The sequence below is a fragment of the Oncorhynchus gorbuscha genome, linkage group LG21 (assembly GCF_021184085.1).
Source record: "Oncorhynchus gorbuscha isolate QuinsamMale2020 ecotype Even-year linkage group LG21, OgorEven_v1.0, whole genome shotgun sequence".
NCBI lineage: Eukaryota > Metazoa > Chordata > Actinopteri > Salmoniformes > Salmonidae > Oncorhynchus > Oncorhynchus gorbuscha.
Genome location: NC_060193.1, coordinates 3,888,852 through 3,905,585, shown reverse-complemented (window position 1 = coordinate 3,905,585; position 16,734 = coordinate 3,888,852). Strand labels below are relative to the sequence as shown.

Here is a 16,734-nt window from a genome sequence, read left to right as displayed (position 1 = left end):
TTAACAGAGTATCGACCAGGGTGGAACCAGGCAGTTTAACATAGAGTATCGACCAGGGTGGAACCAGGCAGTTTAACATAGAGTATCGACCAGGGTGGAACCAGGCAGTTTAACAGAGTATCGACCAGGGTGGAACCAGGCAGTTTAACAGAGTATCGACCAGGGTGGAACCAGGCAGTTTAACAGAGTATCGACCAGGGTGGAACCAGGCAGTAGAGGTTCATTCTGCTGTGTTCACTGTACCTTGTCCATGGGGTTCACAATTATCTCTGAGCCGTAGGCAAAGTCCTCCACAGTGTCCACCCTCACACTGGCACACTGAGGACGGAGGAGAGGAGTTACTGGCATTCTCTCGCACACACACACACACACACACACACACACACACGCACACACACACACACACACACACACACACACACACACACACACACACACACACACACACACACACACACACACACACACACACACACACACACACACACACACACACACACACACACACACACACACACACACACACACACACACACACACACACACACCTGTTATGGTAGTGATTATAGCCTCCTTATCATCAGACACATTACATTTTACATTACATTTAAGTCATTTAGCAGACGCTCTTATCCAGAGCGACTTACAAATTGGTGCATTCACCTTATGACATCCAGTGGAACAGTCACTTTACAATAGTGCATCTAAAACTTAAAGGGGGGAAGAGGGAATACTTATCCTATCCTAGGTATTCCTTAAAGAGGTGGGGTTTCAGGTGTCTCCGGAAGGTGGTGATTGACACCACACACTACCCCCACCCCAACACCACATACTACCCACCCCAACACCACACACTACCCCCCACCCCAACACCACATACTACCCCACCCCAACACCACACACTACCCCCCACCCCAAACTACCCCACCCCAACACCACACACTACCCCTCCCCAACAACACACACTACCCCACCCCAACCCACAACACCCCCCACCCCCACACACTACCCCCCCACCCCAACACCACATACTACCCCACCCCAACACCACACACTACCCCACCCCAACACCACACACTACTACCCCACCCCAACACCACACACTACCCCCCCACCCCAACACCACACACTACCCCCCCACCCCAACACCACACACTACCCCCCACCCCAACACCACACACTACCCCCCCACCCCAACACCACATACTACCCCACCCCAACACCACATACTACCCCACCCCAACACCACACACTACCCCACCCCAACACCACACACTACCCCACCCCAACACCCACACACCCCACCCCACACCACACACTACCTCCCCACCCCAACACCACACACTACCCCCCACCCCAACACCACACACTACCTCCCCACCCCAACACCACACACCCCCCACCCCAACACCACACACTACCACCCCAACACCACACACTACCTCCCCACCCCAACACCACACACTACCTCCCACCCCCACCCCACACACTACCTCCCCACCCCCACCCCAACACCACACACTACCCCCCCCCAACAACACACACTACCCCCACCCCAACACCACACACTACCCCACCCCACCCCAACACCACACACTACCCCACCCCCCCCAACACCACACACTACCCCACCCCACCCCCAACACCACACACTACCCCCACCCCCAACACCACACACTACCCCCCACCCCCACACACTACCCCACCCCAACACCACACACTACCCCCCACCCCCAACACCACACACTACCCCCCACCCCAACACCACACACTACCCCACCCCACCACATACTCCCCTCCCCCTCCTCACCTTAGCGATGACCCCCAGTATCAGTCTGTTATTGGTGACCATCTCTCTGATAGCCTCCTCATCATCTGACAACACAGGTAGTATGTCAGGTATCAGGTGAGCCACCCTGCCGCCGCCCAGGTAGATCCCAAAATGAGTGAACAACGTCCGGGGTACCTGAATAAATAATAAATACAGTTAGTGTCCCAAATGGCACCCTATTCCCTATATAGTGGTACTACTTTAGACCAGGGCTGGCACCCTATTCCCTATATAGTGGTACTACTTTAGACCAGAGCCCTATTCCCTATATAGTGGTACTACTTTAGACCAGGGCTGGCACCCTATTCCCTATATAGTGGTACTACTTTAGACCAGAGCCCTATTCCCTATATAGTGGTACTACTATAGACCAGAGCCCTATTCCCTATATAGTGGTACTACTATAGACCAGAGCCCTATTCCCTATATAGTTAACTACTATAGACCAGAACCCTATTCCCTATATAGTACACTATTATAGACCAGAGCCCTATTCCCTATATAGTGCACTACTATAGACCAGAGCCCTATTCACTATATAGTACACTACTTTAGACCAGAGCCCTATTCCCAATACAGTAACACTACTATAGACCAGAGCCCTATTCCCTATATAGTTAACTACTATAGACCAGAGCCCTACTCCCTATATAGTACAATACTATAGACCAGAGCCCTATTCCCTATATAGTGCACTACTTTAGACTAGAGCCCTATTCCCTATATAGTTAACTACTATAGACCAGAGCCCTACTCCCTATATAGTACACTACTTTAGACCAGAACCCTATTCCCTATACAGTAACACTACTATAGACCAGAGCCCTATTCCCTATATAGAGCACTACTATAGACCCTATTCCCTATATAGAGCACTACTATAGACCCTATTCCCTATATAGTGCACTACTATAGACCAGATGTGAGCCCTATGGGCCAACTATGAAGGGAATAGGGGGTCAATTGGGACATTTGACTACATGAAAGTTTTTCTACTTCTACCTCCAGCAGGTCTCCTCTCTGGAACATGGAGTCGTACTTCGATGGAGCTTCCTCTTTGCTCGCCGCCTGGTTTTCCCCCTTCTTTTTCTTGTCATCTGTCCGTGCGGTGATGAACAGCAGGCCGAGGAACGTCAGAGGAAACATGGTCCTGACACGGAGGAGGAGAAGAGAGGACGAGAGAAGGGTGGGAGGAGAAGAGAGGAGGAGAGGACTGGAGAGACGGACGGAATGTTTTAGGAGGTGAGGTGGAGAGTTGACTGAGAAACGGAGAGACAGAGTGTGGATAGAGAGAGAGAGAGAGAGAGAGAGAGAGAGAGAGAGAGAGAGAGAGAGAGGGGAGTTGACTGAGAAACGGAGAGACAGAGTGTGGATAGAGAGAGAGAGAGGGGAGAGTTGACTGAGAAACGGAGAGACAGTGTGGATAGAGAGAAACAGAGAGAGAATGTGGATAGAGAGAGAGGGGGAGAGTTGACTGAGAAACAGAGAGACAGAATGTGGATAGAGAGAGAGAGGGGGAGAGTTGGCTACCAGGATCGTTTTATTAGTTCAGCCTCTCGACAGGTAGGTGGAGCTGAAGGAATTAGCCCTAACCACTGATCTAAGGTCAGTTTATCCTTCCCCAAAATGATCAAGTCTAGGATTTGACTGAGCCTGTAAACTGATCCTAGATCTGTGCTTAAGGACACCTCCTACTCACAGCTGCAGATTAGATAGCTCTGGTCCAGGGCGTTTCATGTGGCTTGTTGACACTGAGCTTCGATGTAACGCCTTGGACCAGAGCTGTGGATTAAAGTGATGTGGACACTTTTGCTGAGTATTTCATCAATAACAAAGAAAGTCTGCATCACAAGTGGCACCCTACTCCACATATTAGGTCCTGGTCTAAAGTAGTGCACTATGTAGGGAACATGGTGCCATAGGGCTCTGGCCAAAGTAGTGCACTATGTAGGGAATAGGGTGCCATAGGGCCCTGGTCTAAAGTAGTGCACTATGTAGGGAATAGGGTTCCATAGGGCCCTGGTCTAAAGTAGTGCACTATGTAGGGAATAGGGTGCCATAGGGCCCTGGTCTAAAGTAGTGCACTATGTAGGGAATAGGGTGCCAGTTGTTACGTAAACAGATTTGGATTATGAAGCAGCATGTATATAAGCTTAACAGAACAATGGTATTATTTCCCAATGCTAAATACAAGGTCTGAAATTACACCCTAATCCCTATATTAGCCCATTATGTTTGACCCATGGCCTATGGCTCTGGTCAAATGCAGCCTGATCCCAGATCTGCTGTTTAGTAACTATGGCAATAGGAGTTGGCAAGACAGCACAAACAGATCTGGGACCAGACTAGACAACATATACATTTTATTTCCCCATAATGCATCATAACTGTAGGGCTGAAAAAATTACGGTACCTTTCCCCAAAAAAACTCCCTGGTTTTCCAGAAAGCCTGGCTGGAGGATTCCTCTTCTCCTTTAACCGGGAATTTAACAAGGAGGATATTTTTATTTAACCTTAATTTATTTAACCAGGCAAGTCAGTTAAGAACACATTCTTATTTTCAATGACGGCCTAGGAACAGTGGGGTTAACTGCCTGTTCAGGGGCAGGACAGATTTTTACCTTGTCAGCTCAGGGGTTTCTGGAACACCGGGGAATTCTGGGAAAGATACTGGAATTTTGTTAGAGAGAGAGACAGAGAGAGAGAAACAGAGAAACAGAGAGAGAGAGAAACAGAGAGACAGAGAGAGAGAGACGCAGACAGAGAGAGAGAGAGACACAGACAGAGAGAGAGAGAGAGAGAGAGAGAGAGACAGAGACACAGAGAGAGACACAGAGAGAGACACAGAGAGAGACACAGAGAGAGAGACAGAGAGAGAGAGACACAGAGAGAGACAGACAGAGACAGAGACAGAAAGAGAGAAAGACAGAGAGAGAGAAAGACAGAGACAGAGAGAGAGAGAGAGACAGACAGAGACAGAGACAGAAAGAGAGAAAGACAGAGAGAGAGAGAAAGACAGAGACAGAGTGAGAGAGACAGAGAATTGAGGCACGTCTACAGTTACAGTGAGACAGTAACCGAGCCGTTTTGTCAGTCACACACAGGCCAGAATCAGCACACTACAGTGTTTAATGATTCAGGTATTTATTTACACAACAAAAACTGTATAAAGTTTTACAATGTAATACAAAAAAAAGAAAGACATTCTGTACAAAATATCATGGTTAGAGAAAGGTCAATGTTAGAGATGGGTACAATCGCAAAGGTCAATGTGTTTTTGTGGTATGAAACATATTGAGAGACATGAGGCTACTGTTTGAACGAAGTCGTAATGCTAGCGGTCAGAGTGTTGGGCAAGTAACCGAAAGGTCGCTGGTCTGAATACCGGACCTGAGTAGGTGAACAATCTGTTGCTGTGCCCTTGAGCAAGGCACTTCACTAATTGATAATTGTACAATGGGGACCCCACTCTCGGAGGAAGTTGGGATATGGTGACCCTGACCATGACCCCACTTCCTGCGGGGGTCTCAGGGGGAGTTGGGATATGGTGACCCTGACCCCACTCCCTGCGGGGGTCTCAGGGAGAGTTGGGATATGGTGACCCTGACCGTGACCCCAAACCCTGCGGGTGACAGAATTGGGAAGCGTGGTGTAAGGGGACATTCCCAGACTGAGGATAGACAGAATTCCCAGGTATCAGCCTGCCATCCAGAGGGTGAAGGGGATGAGGAGGGGGACATTCCCAGACTGAGGATAGACAGAATTCCCAGGTATCAGCCTGCCATCCAGAGGGTGAAGGGGATGAGGAGGGGGACATTCCCAGACTGAGGATAGACAGAATTCCCAGGTATCAGCCTGCCATCCAGAGGGTGAAGGGGATGAGGAGGGGGACATTCCCAGACTGAGAATAGACAGAATTCCCAGGTATCAGCCTGCCATCCAGAGGGTGAAGGGGATGAGGAGGGGACATTCCCAGACTGAGGATAGACAGAATTCCCAGGTATCAGCCTGCCATCCAGAGGGTGAAGGGGATGAGGAGGGTGGGAAGCATGGTGTAAGGGGACATTCCCAGACTGAGAATAGACAGAATTCCCAGGTATCAGCCTGCCATCCAGAGGGTGAAGGGGATGAGGAGGGTGGGAAGCATGGTGTAAGGAGACATTCCCAGACTGAAAATAGACAGAATTCCCAGGTATCAGCCTGCCATCCAGAGGGTGAAGGGGATGAGGAGGGTGGGAAGCATGGTGTAAGGAGACATTCCCAGACTGAGAATAGACAGAATTCCCAGGTATCAGCCTGCCATCCAGAGGGTGAAGGGGATGAGGAGGGTGGGAAGCATGGTGTAAGGAGACATTCCCAGACTGAGAATAGACAGAATTCCCAGGAACGCCGTCAGCGGAACACTCCTATGATCCCGGATGACAGATTTCAGCCAATCACAGAACTAGAAAAAAACGGAAAAGATGGTTTATATTATAGTGATAGACAGGGGGAGATTTAGAAGGCAAATGGGTGTGTGTGTGTTGGTGTGTGTGTGTGTAGTAGAATATATAACAGGGTGAACATCACCCGTGTTAAATGTCTCAGTCTGTCTCCTATCTCTCTTCTAACCCTCCCTCTCTCTCTTTGTTAAATGTCTCAGTCTGTCTCCATCTCTCCTATCTCTCTTCTAACCCTCCCTCTCTCTCTTTGTTAAATGTCTCAGTCTGTCTCCTATCTCTCTTCTAACCCTCCCTCTCTCTCTTTGTTAAATGTCTCAGTCTGTCTCCTATCTCTCTTCTAACCCTCCCTCTCTCTCTTTGTTAAATGTCTGTCTGTCTCCATCTCTCCCCTAAATGTCTCTCTTCTAACCCCCTCTCTCTCTTTGTTAAATGTTGTTAAATGTTGTTAAATGTTGTTAAATGTTGATGTTGTTAAATGTTGTTAAATGTTGTGCCCTGTAGGAGATCTGAGTGCCATAACATGTCACATACATAACATGTCTCACTTGGTCAATATCAGATACCCTTTGACTCTTGGGCTTTTGACAAGATAAAACATTTAGGACAGAAAACACATTTTTTTTGTATGTCTCAGTCTGTCTCTATCTCTCCCTCCCTCCCCCTCTTCAAACCCTCCCTCTCTCTCATTCCCCACTCCCTCCTTCCCTCCCACACTCCCACACTCCCTCCCTCCCACACTCCCCCACACTCACTCCCTCCCACACTCACTCACTCACTCCCTCCCACACTCACTCACTCCCTCCCTCACTCCTCACTCACTCCCTCCCACACTCACCTCCCTCCCACACTCACTCCCTCCCACACTCACTCACTCCCACACTCACTCCCTCCCACACTCACTCACACACTCCTCCCTCCCACACTCACACACTCCCTCCCACACTCACTCACTCCCTCCCACACTCACTCACTCCCTCCCACACTCACTCACTCCCTCCCACACTCACTCACTCCCTCACTCCCTCCCACACTCACTCACTCCCACCCCTCTCACTCCCACTCTCTTCCTCTCACTCCCACTCTCTTCCTCTCACTCCCACTCTCTTCCTCTCACTCCCACTCTCTTCCTCTCACTCCCACTCTCTTCCTCTCACTCCCTCCATCCCACTCTTCAAACCCTCCCACTCTCTCCCTCTCTGAAGTAAGTAAGTGCCACAGAATGCTATTCTGTCTCTGTCTCTGCTTCTGCTCTGCGGTAGCTGGTCTTTGTAGCTCTACATATCAAGTTACAGTAAAATATGTCAAAAGTTGTTGAATAAGTTTCCATCCAGACTGGGCTACTACTGTCTCAAATGGCACCCTCTTTAGGCTTGGTAGTACACTACTTTGAACAGTGTCTATAGAGTCTGGGTAAAAGGAGTGCCACTATATAGGGAATAGGGTGCCAGCCTTGGTCTAAAGTAGTGCACTATATAGGGAATAGGGTGCCAGCCTTGGTCTAAAGTAGTGCACTATATAGGGAATAGGGTGCCAGTCCTGGTCTAAAGTAGTGCACTATATAGGGAATAGGGTGCCAGTCCTGGTCTAAAGTAGTGCACTATATAGGGAATAGGGTGCCAGTCCTGGTCTAAAGTAGTGCACTATATAGGGAATAGGGTGCCAGTCCTGGTCTAAAGTAGTGCACTATATAGAGAATAGGGTGCCAGTCCTGGTCTAAAGTAGTGCACTATATTGGGAATAGGGTGCCAGTCCTGGTCTAAAGTAGTGCACTATATAGGGAATAGGGTGCCAGTCCTGGTCTAAAGTAGTGCACTATATAGAGAATAGGGTGCCAGCCCTGGTCTAAAGTAGTGCACTATATAGGGAATAGGGTGCCAGCCCTGGTCTAAAGTAGTGCACTATATAGGGAATAGGGTGCCAGTCCTGGTCTAAAGTAGTGCACTATATAGGGAATAGGGTGCCAGTCCTGGTCTAAAGTAGTGCACTATATAGGGAATAGGGTGCCAGTCCTGGTCTAAAGTAGTGCACTATATAGGGAATAGGGTGCCAGCCCTGGTCTAAAGTAGTGCACTATATAGGGAATAGGGTGCCAGCCCTGGTCTAAAGTAGTGCACTATATAGGAAATAGGGTGCCAGTCCTGGTCTAAAGTAGTGTACTATATAGGGAATAGGGTGCCAGCCCTGGGACAAAGTAGTGCTCATTTTGGGGAATAGGGTGCCAGCCCTGGTCAAAAGTAGTGCACTATCCTGGGAATAGGGTGCCAGTCCTAGTCAAAAAGTGCACTATATAGGGAATAGGCAGTGAGTCCTGGTCTAAAGTAGTGCACTATATAGGGAATAGGAACCAGTCCTGGTCATAAAGTAGTGCACTATAGACGGGAATAGGGTGCCAGTCCTGGTCTAAAGTAGTGCACTAAATAACTAAAATAGGGTGCCAGTCCTGGTCTAAAGTAGGAGGAGTTAAGATGGCGTGTCACCTTGCGTGTCACCTTGTTATGCACTATATAGGGAATAGGGTGCCAGTCCTGGTCTAAAGTAGTGCACTATATTGGGAATAGGGTGCCAGCCTTGGTCTAAAGTAGTGCACTAAAGGGAATAGGGTGCCAGTCCTGGTCTAAAGTAGTGCACTATTTATAATAGGGTGCCAGTCCTGGTCTAAAGTTAGTTTTATTAATCTACTATATTAGGGAATAGGGTGCCAGCCCTGGTCTAAAGTAGTGCACTATCTAGGGAATATTCTGCCAGTCCTGGTCTAAAGTAGTGCACTATATCCCTCCCTAGGGTGCCAGCCCTGGTCCCTAAAGTAGTCCACTATTCCTCCCTAGGGTGCCAGCCCTGGTCCTAAAGTAGTGCACTCCCTCCCTCTGCCTAGGGTGCCAGTCCTGGTCTAAAGTAGTGCACTATCCCTAGGGAATAGGGTGCCAGCCCTGGTCTAAAGTAGTGCACTATATCCCTCTGCCTAGGGTGCCAGTCCTCCCTCTAAAGTAGTGCACTATATAGGGAATAGGGTGCCAGTCCTGGTCTTAAAGTAGTGCACTATATTGGGAATAGGGTGCCAGCCTTGGTCTAAAGTAGTGACTATTGTGGGGAATAGGGTGCCAGTCCTGGCATCTAAAGATAGTGCACTATATTGGGGAATAGGGTGCCAGTCCTGGTCTAAAGTAGTGCACTATATAGGGAATAGGGTGAGCCCTGGTCTAAAGTAGTGCACTATATTGGGGAATAGGGTGCCAGTCCTGGTCTAAAGTAGTGCACTATATAGGGAATTAACCTGGTGACCAGCCCTTGGTCTAAAGTAGTGCACTGAGCATTGTGGAATTAGGGTGCCAGCCCTGGTCTAAAGTAGTGCACTATATAGGGAATAGGGTGCCAGTCCTGGTCTAAAGTAGTGACCTAGCATTGGGAATTAACCTGTAAATAGACCAGCCCTGGTCTAAAGTAGTAGACTAGCATTGGGAATAACCTGGTACCATTTGGGACACATTTCAGGGCTCATTTTGTGGAATCATGGTTAGTCTACAAAGGTCCAGAAAACCTCCGCTAGACCTCCATGGCCAACAGTGCTGCCAGCCCTCAACTCTGGTTAAAAATCACCTTCCCTGAATTGCATTGTGGGGATTTGGCCTGTCGACAAGAGGACCGAGGATTGACATTGGAACCAGATTTCCCTGTAAGAACATGTAAGCCACTGCATTGTAGCTTACAATAGACCTGAGCATTGCATTGTGGGAGATATCCCCTGAATTATGGTCTTGACGAGAATAAAAAAAAAAAAAAATTACTAAAATCGGGGGGAGGTTCTCTTCTGCACTGTTTCGACCAATCCAGTAAATGTGGAGGAGGAGTTAAGATGGCGTGTCACCTTGTTATTAACGGCCAAAAGAGGAAGTGACATCACATCGGCTCTCTTTCCATTTCCCCTGAAAACCGGATACATCCGGGTCGTTAAAACCTTGACTAATATTAATTAATTATTTATATATTTACATTAAGCCAGTGGCGTGTTTCGGGATCATTATATATCTTAGTTTTATTCATCTAACTTTTTCATTATTATTCAGTACCGCATCGCATACACACCTTCTATAGAAGACATTGGTCTAGATTGAATATTCTACTTCAATTCCTTTGTGTGCCTCCCTCCCTCCCTCTGCCTCCCTCCCTCTGCCTCCCTCCCTCTGCCTCCCTCCCTCTGCCTCCCTCCCTCTGCCTCCCTCCCTCTGCCTCCCTCCCTCACCTTTATATATATATCATAGTTTTATTCATCTAACTTTTTCATTATTATTCACTTATTGATATTGCATTGTGGAGAGATGAACCTGTAAGTAGACCTGAGCATTGCATTGTGGAGAGATGAACCTGTAAGTAGACCTGAGCATTGCATTGTGGAGAGATGAACCTGTAAGGGAATAGACCTGAGCATTGCATTGTGGAGAGATTAACCTGTCTAAGTAGACCTGAGCATTGCATTGTGGGGAGATGAACCTGTAAGTAGACCTGAGCATTGTGGAGAGATGAACCTGTAGGGAATAGTAGACCTGAGCATTGCATTGTGGGGAGATGAGCCTGTAAGTAGACCTGAGCATTGTGGAGAGATTAACCTGTAAGTAGACCTGAGCATTGCATTGTGGGGAGACGAGCCTGTAAGTAGACCTGAGCATTGTGGAGAGATTAACCTGTAAGTAGACCTGAGCATTGCATTGTGGAGAGATTAACCTGTAAGTAGACCTGAGCATTGCATTGTGGAGAGATGAACCTGTAAGTAGACCTGAGCATTGCATTGTGGAGAGATGAACCTGTAAGTAGACCTGAGCATTGTGGAGAGATGAACCTGTAAGTAGACCTGAGCATTGTGGAGAGATTAACCTGTAAGTAGACCTGAGCATTGCATTGTGGGGAGACGAGCCTGTAAGTAGACCTGAGCATTTCATTACACTTTTTATATGACAAATAAACAAATTTCAAGTAACAAACTTGGAACTTAAAGAGGTTGTATTTTATAGCCCTGGTCTAAAGTAGTGCACTATATTGGGAATAGGGTGCCAGCCCTGGTCTAAATGTAGTGCACTATATAGGGAATAGGGTGCCAGCCCTGGTCTAAAGTAGTGCACTATATAGGGAATAGGGCCCTGGTCTATAGTAGTGTACTATATAGGGAATAGTGCTTCTGGTCTATAGTAGTGCTCTATATAGGAATAGGGCTCTGGTCTATAGTAGTGTACTATATAGGAATAGTGCTTCTGGTCTATAGTAGTACCACTATATAGGGAATAGTGCTCTGGTCTATAGTAGTGTACTATATAGGGAATAGTGCTTCTGGTCTATAGTAGTGTACAATATAGGGAATAGTGCTCTGGTCTATAGTAGTGCACTATATAGGGAATAGGGCTCTGGTCTATAGTAGTGTATTATATAGGGAATAGTGCTTCTGGTCTATAGTAGTGTATTATATAGGGAATAGTGCTTCTGGTCTATAGTAGTGTATTATATAGGGAATAGTGCTTCTGGTCTATAGTAGTGTACTATATAGGGAATAGTGCTTCTGGTCTATAGTAGTGTACAATATAGGGAATAGTGCTCTGGTCTATAGTAGTGCACTATATAGGGAATAGGGCTCTGGTCTATAGTAGCGCTCTATATAGGGAATAGGGCTCTGGTCTATAGTAGTGTACAATATAGGGAATAGTGCTTCTGGTCTATAGTAGTGTACTATATAGGGAATAGGGTGTCATTTGGGATGTATAGCCTCAACTTGCTCTTTTAGCAGAACCAATGGAATAGAATGAACAGAACTCGCCGACGGGTTCTACAAGAGAACGGAACTAAGAACGGAGTTCTTTTCAAAACGAGTTATTTCTGCCTGGCAGAACAGAACAGTTAAAGACACTAGTCTAGCCGAGCTTTACTTGATGGTGCTCATTTAAAACAGAAACAAATTCAGACTCTCACCAGAGCCTGCAGACTAGTCAGCCGAGTCAACTGCAAATGGCCTCATTTAAATACCTGTGTTGTTATGTTATGATAAACTGTGAAACACAGTGTTCTCACTCGGACTGGTCCACATTTGTGACTCGTTTCATAAAGCAGGGAGTATGTCGCACAGGAGTGGCATTTGAACTTTATTTTATATGATATGGTCATTACTTGAACTGGCTAGCCAGCTAACTTAACTTTTTTTCCTAGCCACCGTGCTTCTACACACGCATTTCTTGCTGTTTGGGGTTTTAGGCTGGGTTTCTGTAGAGCACTTTGAGATATCAGCTGATGTACGAAGGGCTATATAAATACATTTGATTTGATTTAAAGAGATGGGCGGGGCTTAAGAGGGTGTGACCTGTGCTGAATGGGCGGGGCTTAAGAGGGTGTGGCCGGTGCTGAATGGCCGGTGCTGAATGGGCGGGGCTTAAGAGGGTGTGAACGGTGCTGAGTGGACGGGGTTGAAGGCTTAAGAGGGTGTGAACTGTGCTGAGTGGGGCTGAAGGCTTAAGAGGGTGTGAACTGTGCTGAGTGGGGCTGAAGGCTTAAGAGGGTGTGGCCGGTGCTGAATGGGCGGGGCTTAAGAGGGTGTGGCTGGTGCTGAATGGCCGGTGCTGAATGGGCGGGGCTTAAGAGGGTGTGAACTGTGCTGAGTGGGGCTGAAGGCTGAGTGGGGCTGAATGAAGGCTTAAGGGGTGTGAACGGTGCTGAATGGGCGGGGCTTAAGGGGTGTGAACGGTGCTGAATGGGCGGGTCTTAAGGCTTAAGAGGGTGTGAACGGTGCTGAATGGGCGGGTCTTAAGGCTTAAGAGGGTGTGCTGAATGGGCGGTGCTGAATGGGTGCTGAATGGGCTTAAGGCTTAAGAGGGTGTGAACGGTGCTGAATGGGCGGGGCTTAAGGCTTAAGAGGGTGTGCACGGTGCTGAATGGGTGGAGACATAGAAGAGCTCTTCCCTAGATACCAAAACATTCAAAGGGCCATTTTCTCAAAAGCGGAGCCACAAGTTTATACAACTTTCAAAGCATAATTACTTTCCCATTGTTCCTTAACTGTAGTGTTTGATATACCATTTTATAACTCTGAGTCCCTACTTTTGTAAAAAAAAAAAAAAAAAAAACATTTCAAATGTTGCCACGTGAGATTGAATCGAGGTCGCTACACATTTTCATGTTGGTCTGGGGTGGGGCATGGGGTGAATTTTGTGGTCGAAACTTGGACAAATCATTTGCTGCATGCCAAATGGCACCATATTCACATAAGGCCCTATTTTAGACCAGAGCACTAGTTTAGACCAGTCTGGGCAGGACACTGGGGGACACTACTTTAGACCAGAGCAGGACACTACTTTAGACCAGGGCAGGACACTACTTTAGACCAGAGCAGGACACTACTTTTTTAGACCAGAGCAGGACACTACTTTAGACCAGTCTTTAGGAGCAAACTTGGACAAATCATTTGACCAGAGCAGGACACTGACCAAATGGCCAGAGCAGGACACTATTCAGAGCAGGACACTAAGGCCCTATTTTAGACCAGAGCACTAGTTTAGACCAGAGCAGGACACTACTTTAGACCAGAGCAGGACACTACTTTAGACCAGAGCAGGACACTACTTTAGACCAGAGCAGGACACTACTTTAGACCAGAGCAGGACACTACTTTAGACCAGAGCAGGACACTACTTTAGACCAGTGCAGGACACTACTTTAGACCAGAGCAGGACACTACTATAGACCAGAGCAGGACACTACTTTAGACCAGAGCAGGACACTACTTTAGACCAGAGCAGGACACTACTTTAGACCAGAGCAGGACACTACTATAGACCAGAGCAGGACACTACTTTAGACCAGAGCAGGACACTACTTTAGACCCTGGCCAAAGTGAGTGCACCATAATAGGCCTATATAGGGAATATGGTTCCATTTGGGATGCTAACAATGTCTGCCTTGTCCGTCATGATCACAATTGCTCTATAAAACATTGGCCCACGTTGACGCACACCGTTGACATTGCTCACGGAGTAAAGTAGACTAGTGAACCTTTTTTTAGCCTATTTTACTTGAGATCAATCAAATAATCATGTTTTATCATAGCTTACTTTGGAGTTAAGTCTACATTTGTAAAAAAAATAATAATAATTTAAAATCAAGGCATATAAGCCTATCACCTAAACCAGCAATTACTAGTTCACGGCATTCACCGAATCAATAGATGGATATATTTAAATATTCCAATTGTGCAACTAGTTATAGAAACGGGCAGAGTCCTGAAGCGTCACTCTGTGAAAACATCTCGCGCGCAACAGTTCCAAGAGCGCACGCAGGACGCACACCCAGGACGTACACCCAGGACGCACACCCAGGACGTACACCCAGGACGTACACCCAGGACGCACACCCAGGACGTACACCCAGGACGCACACCCAGGACGTACACCCAGGACGCACACCCAGGACGTACACCCAGGACGTACACCCAGGACGCACACCCAGGACGTACACGCAGGACGCACACCCAATGTATAATCAACACTTATTAGGGACCTAAGGTCTGTGTAGTAAAACACCGTTATCATATTGCAGTTAGGTGAACGTTTGGGATATATAGCATCTTCATCCGTGCTGCTCGTTAAAAAGAGGAAGAAGAAGAAAGGCCAATATCTAGGCCAACATCACTATGTTACCTTGTCTGTCTGAATGCTGATTGCGCTGCCGTACCGGCAGTAAGTAACGAAATGTTCACAGTTATTCCACAGTAAACTGTACGGTATCTTCCCAACCATTTCCTCCGCTCTCCTCGCGATCTCTTCGCCATCCAACGGTCGTTTCTGCACGGTAGTGTCCATAGCGTTCAGTAGAATTGACGCGCCGTAGGCAAAGTCCTCAACGGTATCCACCCGGATGCTGGCGCTCTTGGATAGAACGCCAAGAACTAAGCGTTTGTTAGTTACCATCACCTGAACGGAAAGCTTGTCCGTCGTAAAGAGTGGCAAGATATCCGGAATCAGATGTGCCACCCGGTTGTCCCCTAAATAGATGCCGAAATGAGTGAATAGAGTCCGGGGAACTTCTAACAAGTCTCCCCGCTGGTACAGGGAGTCTGTGAGTGCGGTGCAGGCGGAGGGATCGGGGACCTCTTCTTTCTCGCAGTGATTTGTAACTATCTTCTTCTCCCTCTCTCTCTGTGTGTCTGAAAAAAACAGACTGGTCCTGAACTGATTGAAGACATTGAGGTGAGTGAGGAAGAGTACTTTTTTCAGGAGTAATGTGAGCGAATCCAACATGTTTATTGGAGGTAAATTTCTTGTCCTTGTTTTTTTTCCCGAGATGTTGTCCTCCTCGCCTCGCGCTCCTCTATAGTCTTCAGCTCGCGGCCAATTTCAACGCGGAGCCCACGTGACGTCGTGAGGGATTCGAGAATCCGATTGGCTGCTGTTTGAAAGCAGAGTATTCCGGTAGGTAGTCCTCATTCGAAAGAGAGAGAGAGAGTATATATTATCTACCTCACTTGCTTTGGCAATGTTAACACATGTTTCCCATGCCAATAAAAGCCTTGAATTGAAATTGAATTGAGAGAGAGAGAGAGAGAGAGAGAGAGAGAGAGAGAGAGAGAGAGAGAGAGAGAGAGAGAGAGAGAGAGAGAGAGAGAGAGAGAGAGAGAATAATGTTTACTGTACATTTTTTATTGTTTATTTCACTTTTGTATATTATCTTCCTCACTTGCTTTGGCAATGTTAACACATGTTTCCCATGCCAGTAAAGCCCTTGAATTTATTTTAATTGAGATTACACAGATCCACAAAGAATTCGAAAACAAATCCAATTTTGATAACCTCCCAAATCTACTGGGTGAAATACCACAGTGTTCCATCACAGCAGCAAGATGTGTGACCTGTTGCCACAATAAAAGGGCAACCAGTGAAGAACAAACACCATTGTAAATACAACCCATATTTATGCTTATTTATTTTATCTTGTGTCCTTTAACCATTTGTACATTGTTAAAACACTGTATATATATATATATATAATATGACATTTGTAATGTCTTTACTGTTTTGAAACTTCTGTATGTGTAATGTTTACTGTTAATTTTTTGTTGTTTTTCACTTTATATATTCACTTTGTATGTTGTCTACCTCACTTGCTTTGGCAATGTTAACACATGTTTGCCATGCCAATAAAGCCCTTGAATTGAATTGAATTGGAGGGAGAGAGAGAGAGCCAGAGAGAGAGAGACAGAGAGAGAGAGCCAGAGAGAGAGAGCCAGAGAGAGACAGAGAGAGAGAGCCAGAGAGAGAGAAAGAGAAAGAGAGTGAGAAAGACTGAGAGAGAGAGACAGACTGAGAGAGAGAGACTGAGAGAGAGAGACAGAGAGAGAGAGAGACAGAGAGAGAGAGAGCCAGAGAGAGAGAGAGCCAGAGACAGAGAGAGAGAGAGACAGAGAGAGAGACAGAGAGAGAGAGAGAGAGAGCCAGAGAG

At 47.0% G+C, this 16,734-nt stretch overlaps 2 protein-coding genes across 2 annotated transcripts in view; both read right to left on the bottom strand.

Annotated features, from left to right (window-relative positions):
• LOC124008728 (lecithin retinol acyltransferase-like) overlaps nt 1-3,112 on the bottom strand; it is an 8,276-nt gene extending 5,164 nt beyond the window's left edge. Inside the window, exons 1-3 of the mRNA XM_046320244.1 lie at nt 2,834-3,112; nt 1,811-1,966; nt 244-318 (exon numbers count right to left, since the gene is read on the bottom strand). Coding sequence (XP_046176200.1) covers nt 244-318; nt 1,811-1,966; nt 2,834-2,977 — 375 coding nt within the window. The 5' untranslated portion in view covers nt 2,978-3,112. The remainder of the gene's footprint in view (nt 1-243; nt 319-1,810; nt 1,967-2,833) is intronic.
• Nucleotides 3,113-5,799: 2,687 nt separating this feature from the next.
• LOC124008746 (lecithin retinol acyltransferase-like) lies at nt 5,800-15,681 on the bottom strand. Its single transcript, XM_046320269.1, has 2 exons — nt 14,937-15,681; nt 5,800-6,275 (listed from the first exon to the last, which is right to left on the bottom strand). The coding sequence occupies exons 1-2, from the start codon at nt 15,534-15,536 to the stop codon at nt 6,123-6,125; spliced, it is 753 nt and encodes a 250-aa protein (XP_046176225.1). The 5' UTR covers nt 15,537-15,681; the 3' UTR covers nt 5,800-6,122.
• Nucleotides 15,682-16,734: the final 1,053 nt, after the last annotated feature.

What these genes read in the sequence shown, in the direction of transcription:
- LOC124008746 (XM_046320269.1), bottom strand. Translation starts at nt 15,536, where the DNA reads ATGTTGGATTCGCTCACATTACTCCTGAAAAAAGTACTCTTCCTCACT. An exon ending in TCAGCATTCAGACAGACAAG is followed by an intron (nt 6,276 to 14,936) that starts GTAACATAGTGA and finishes GTTTTTTTCTAG; the next exon opens with TTCTGTGATTGGCTGAAATC.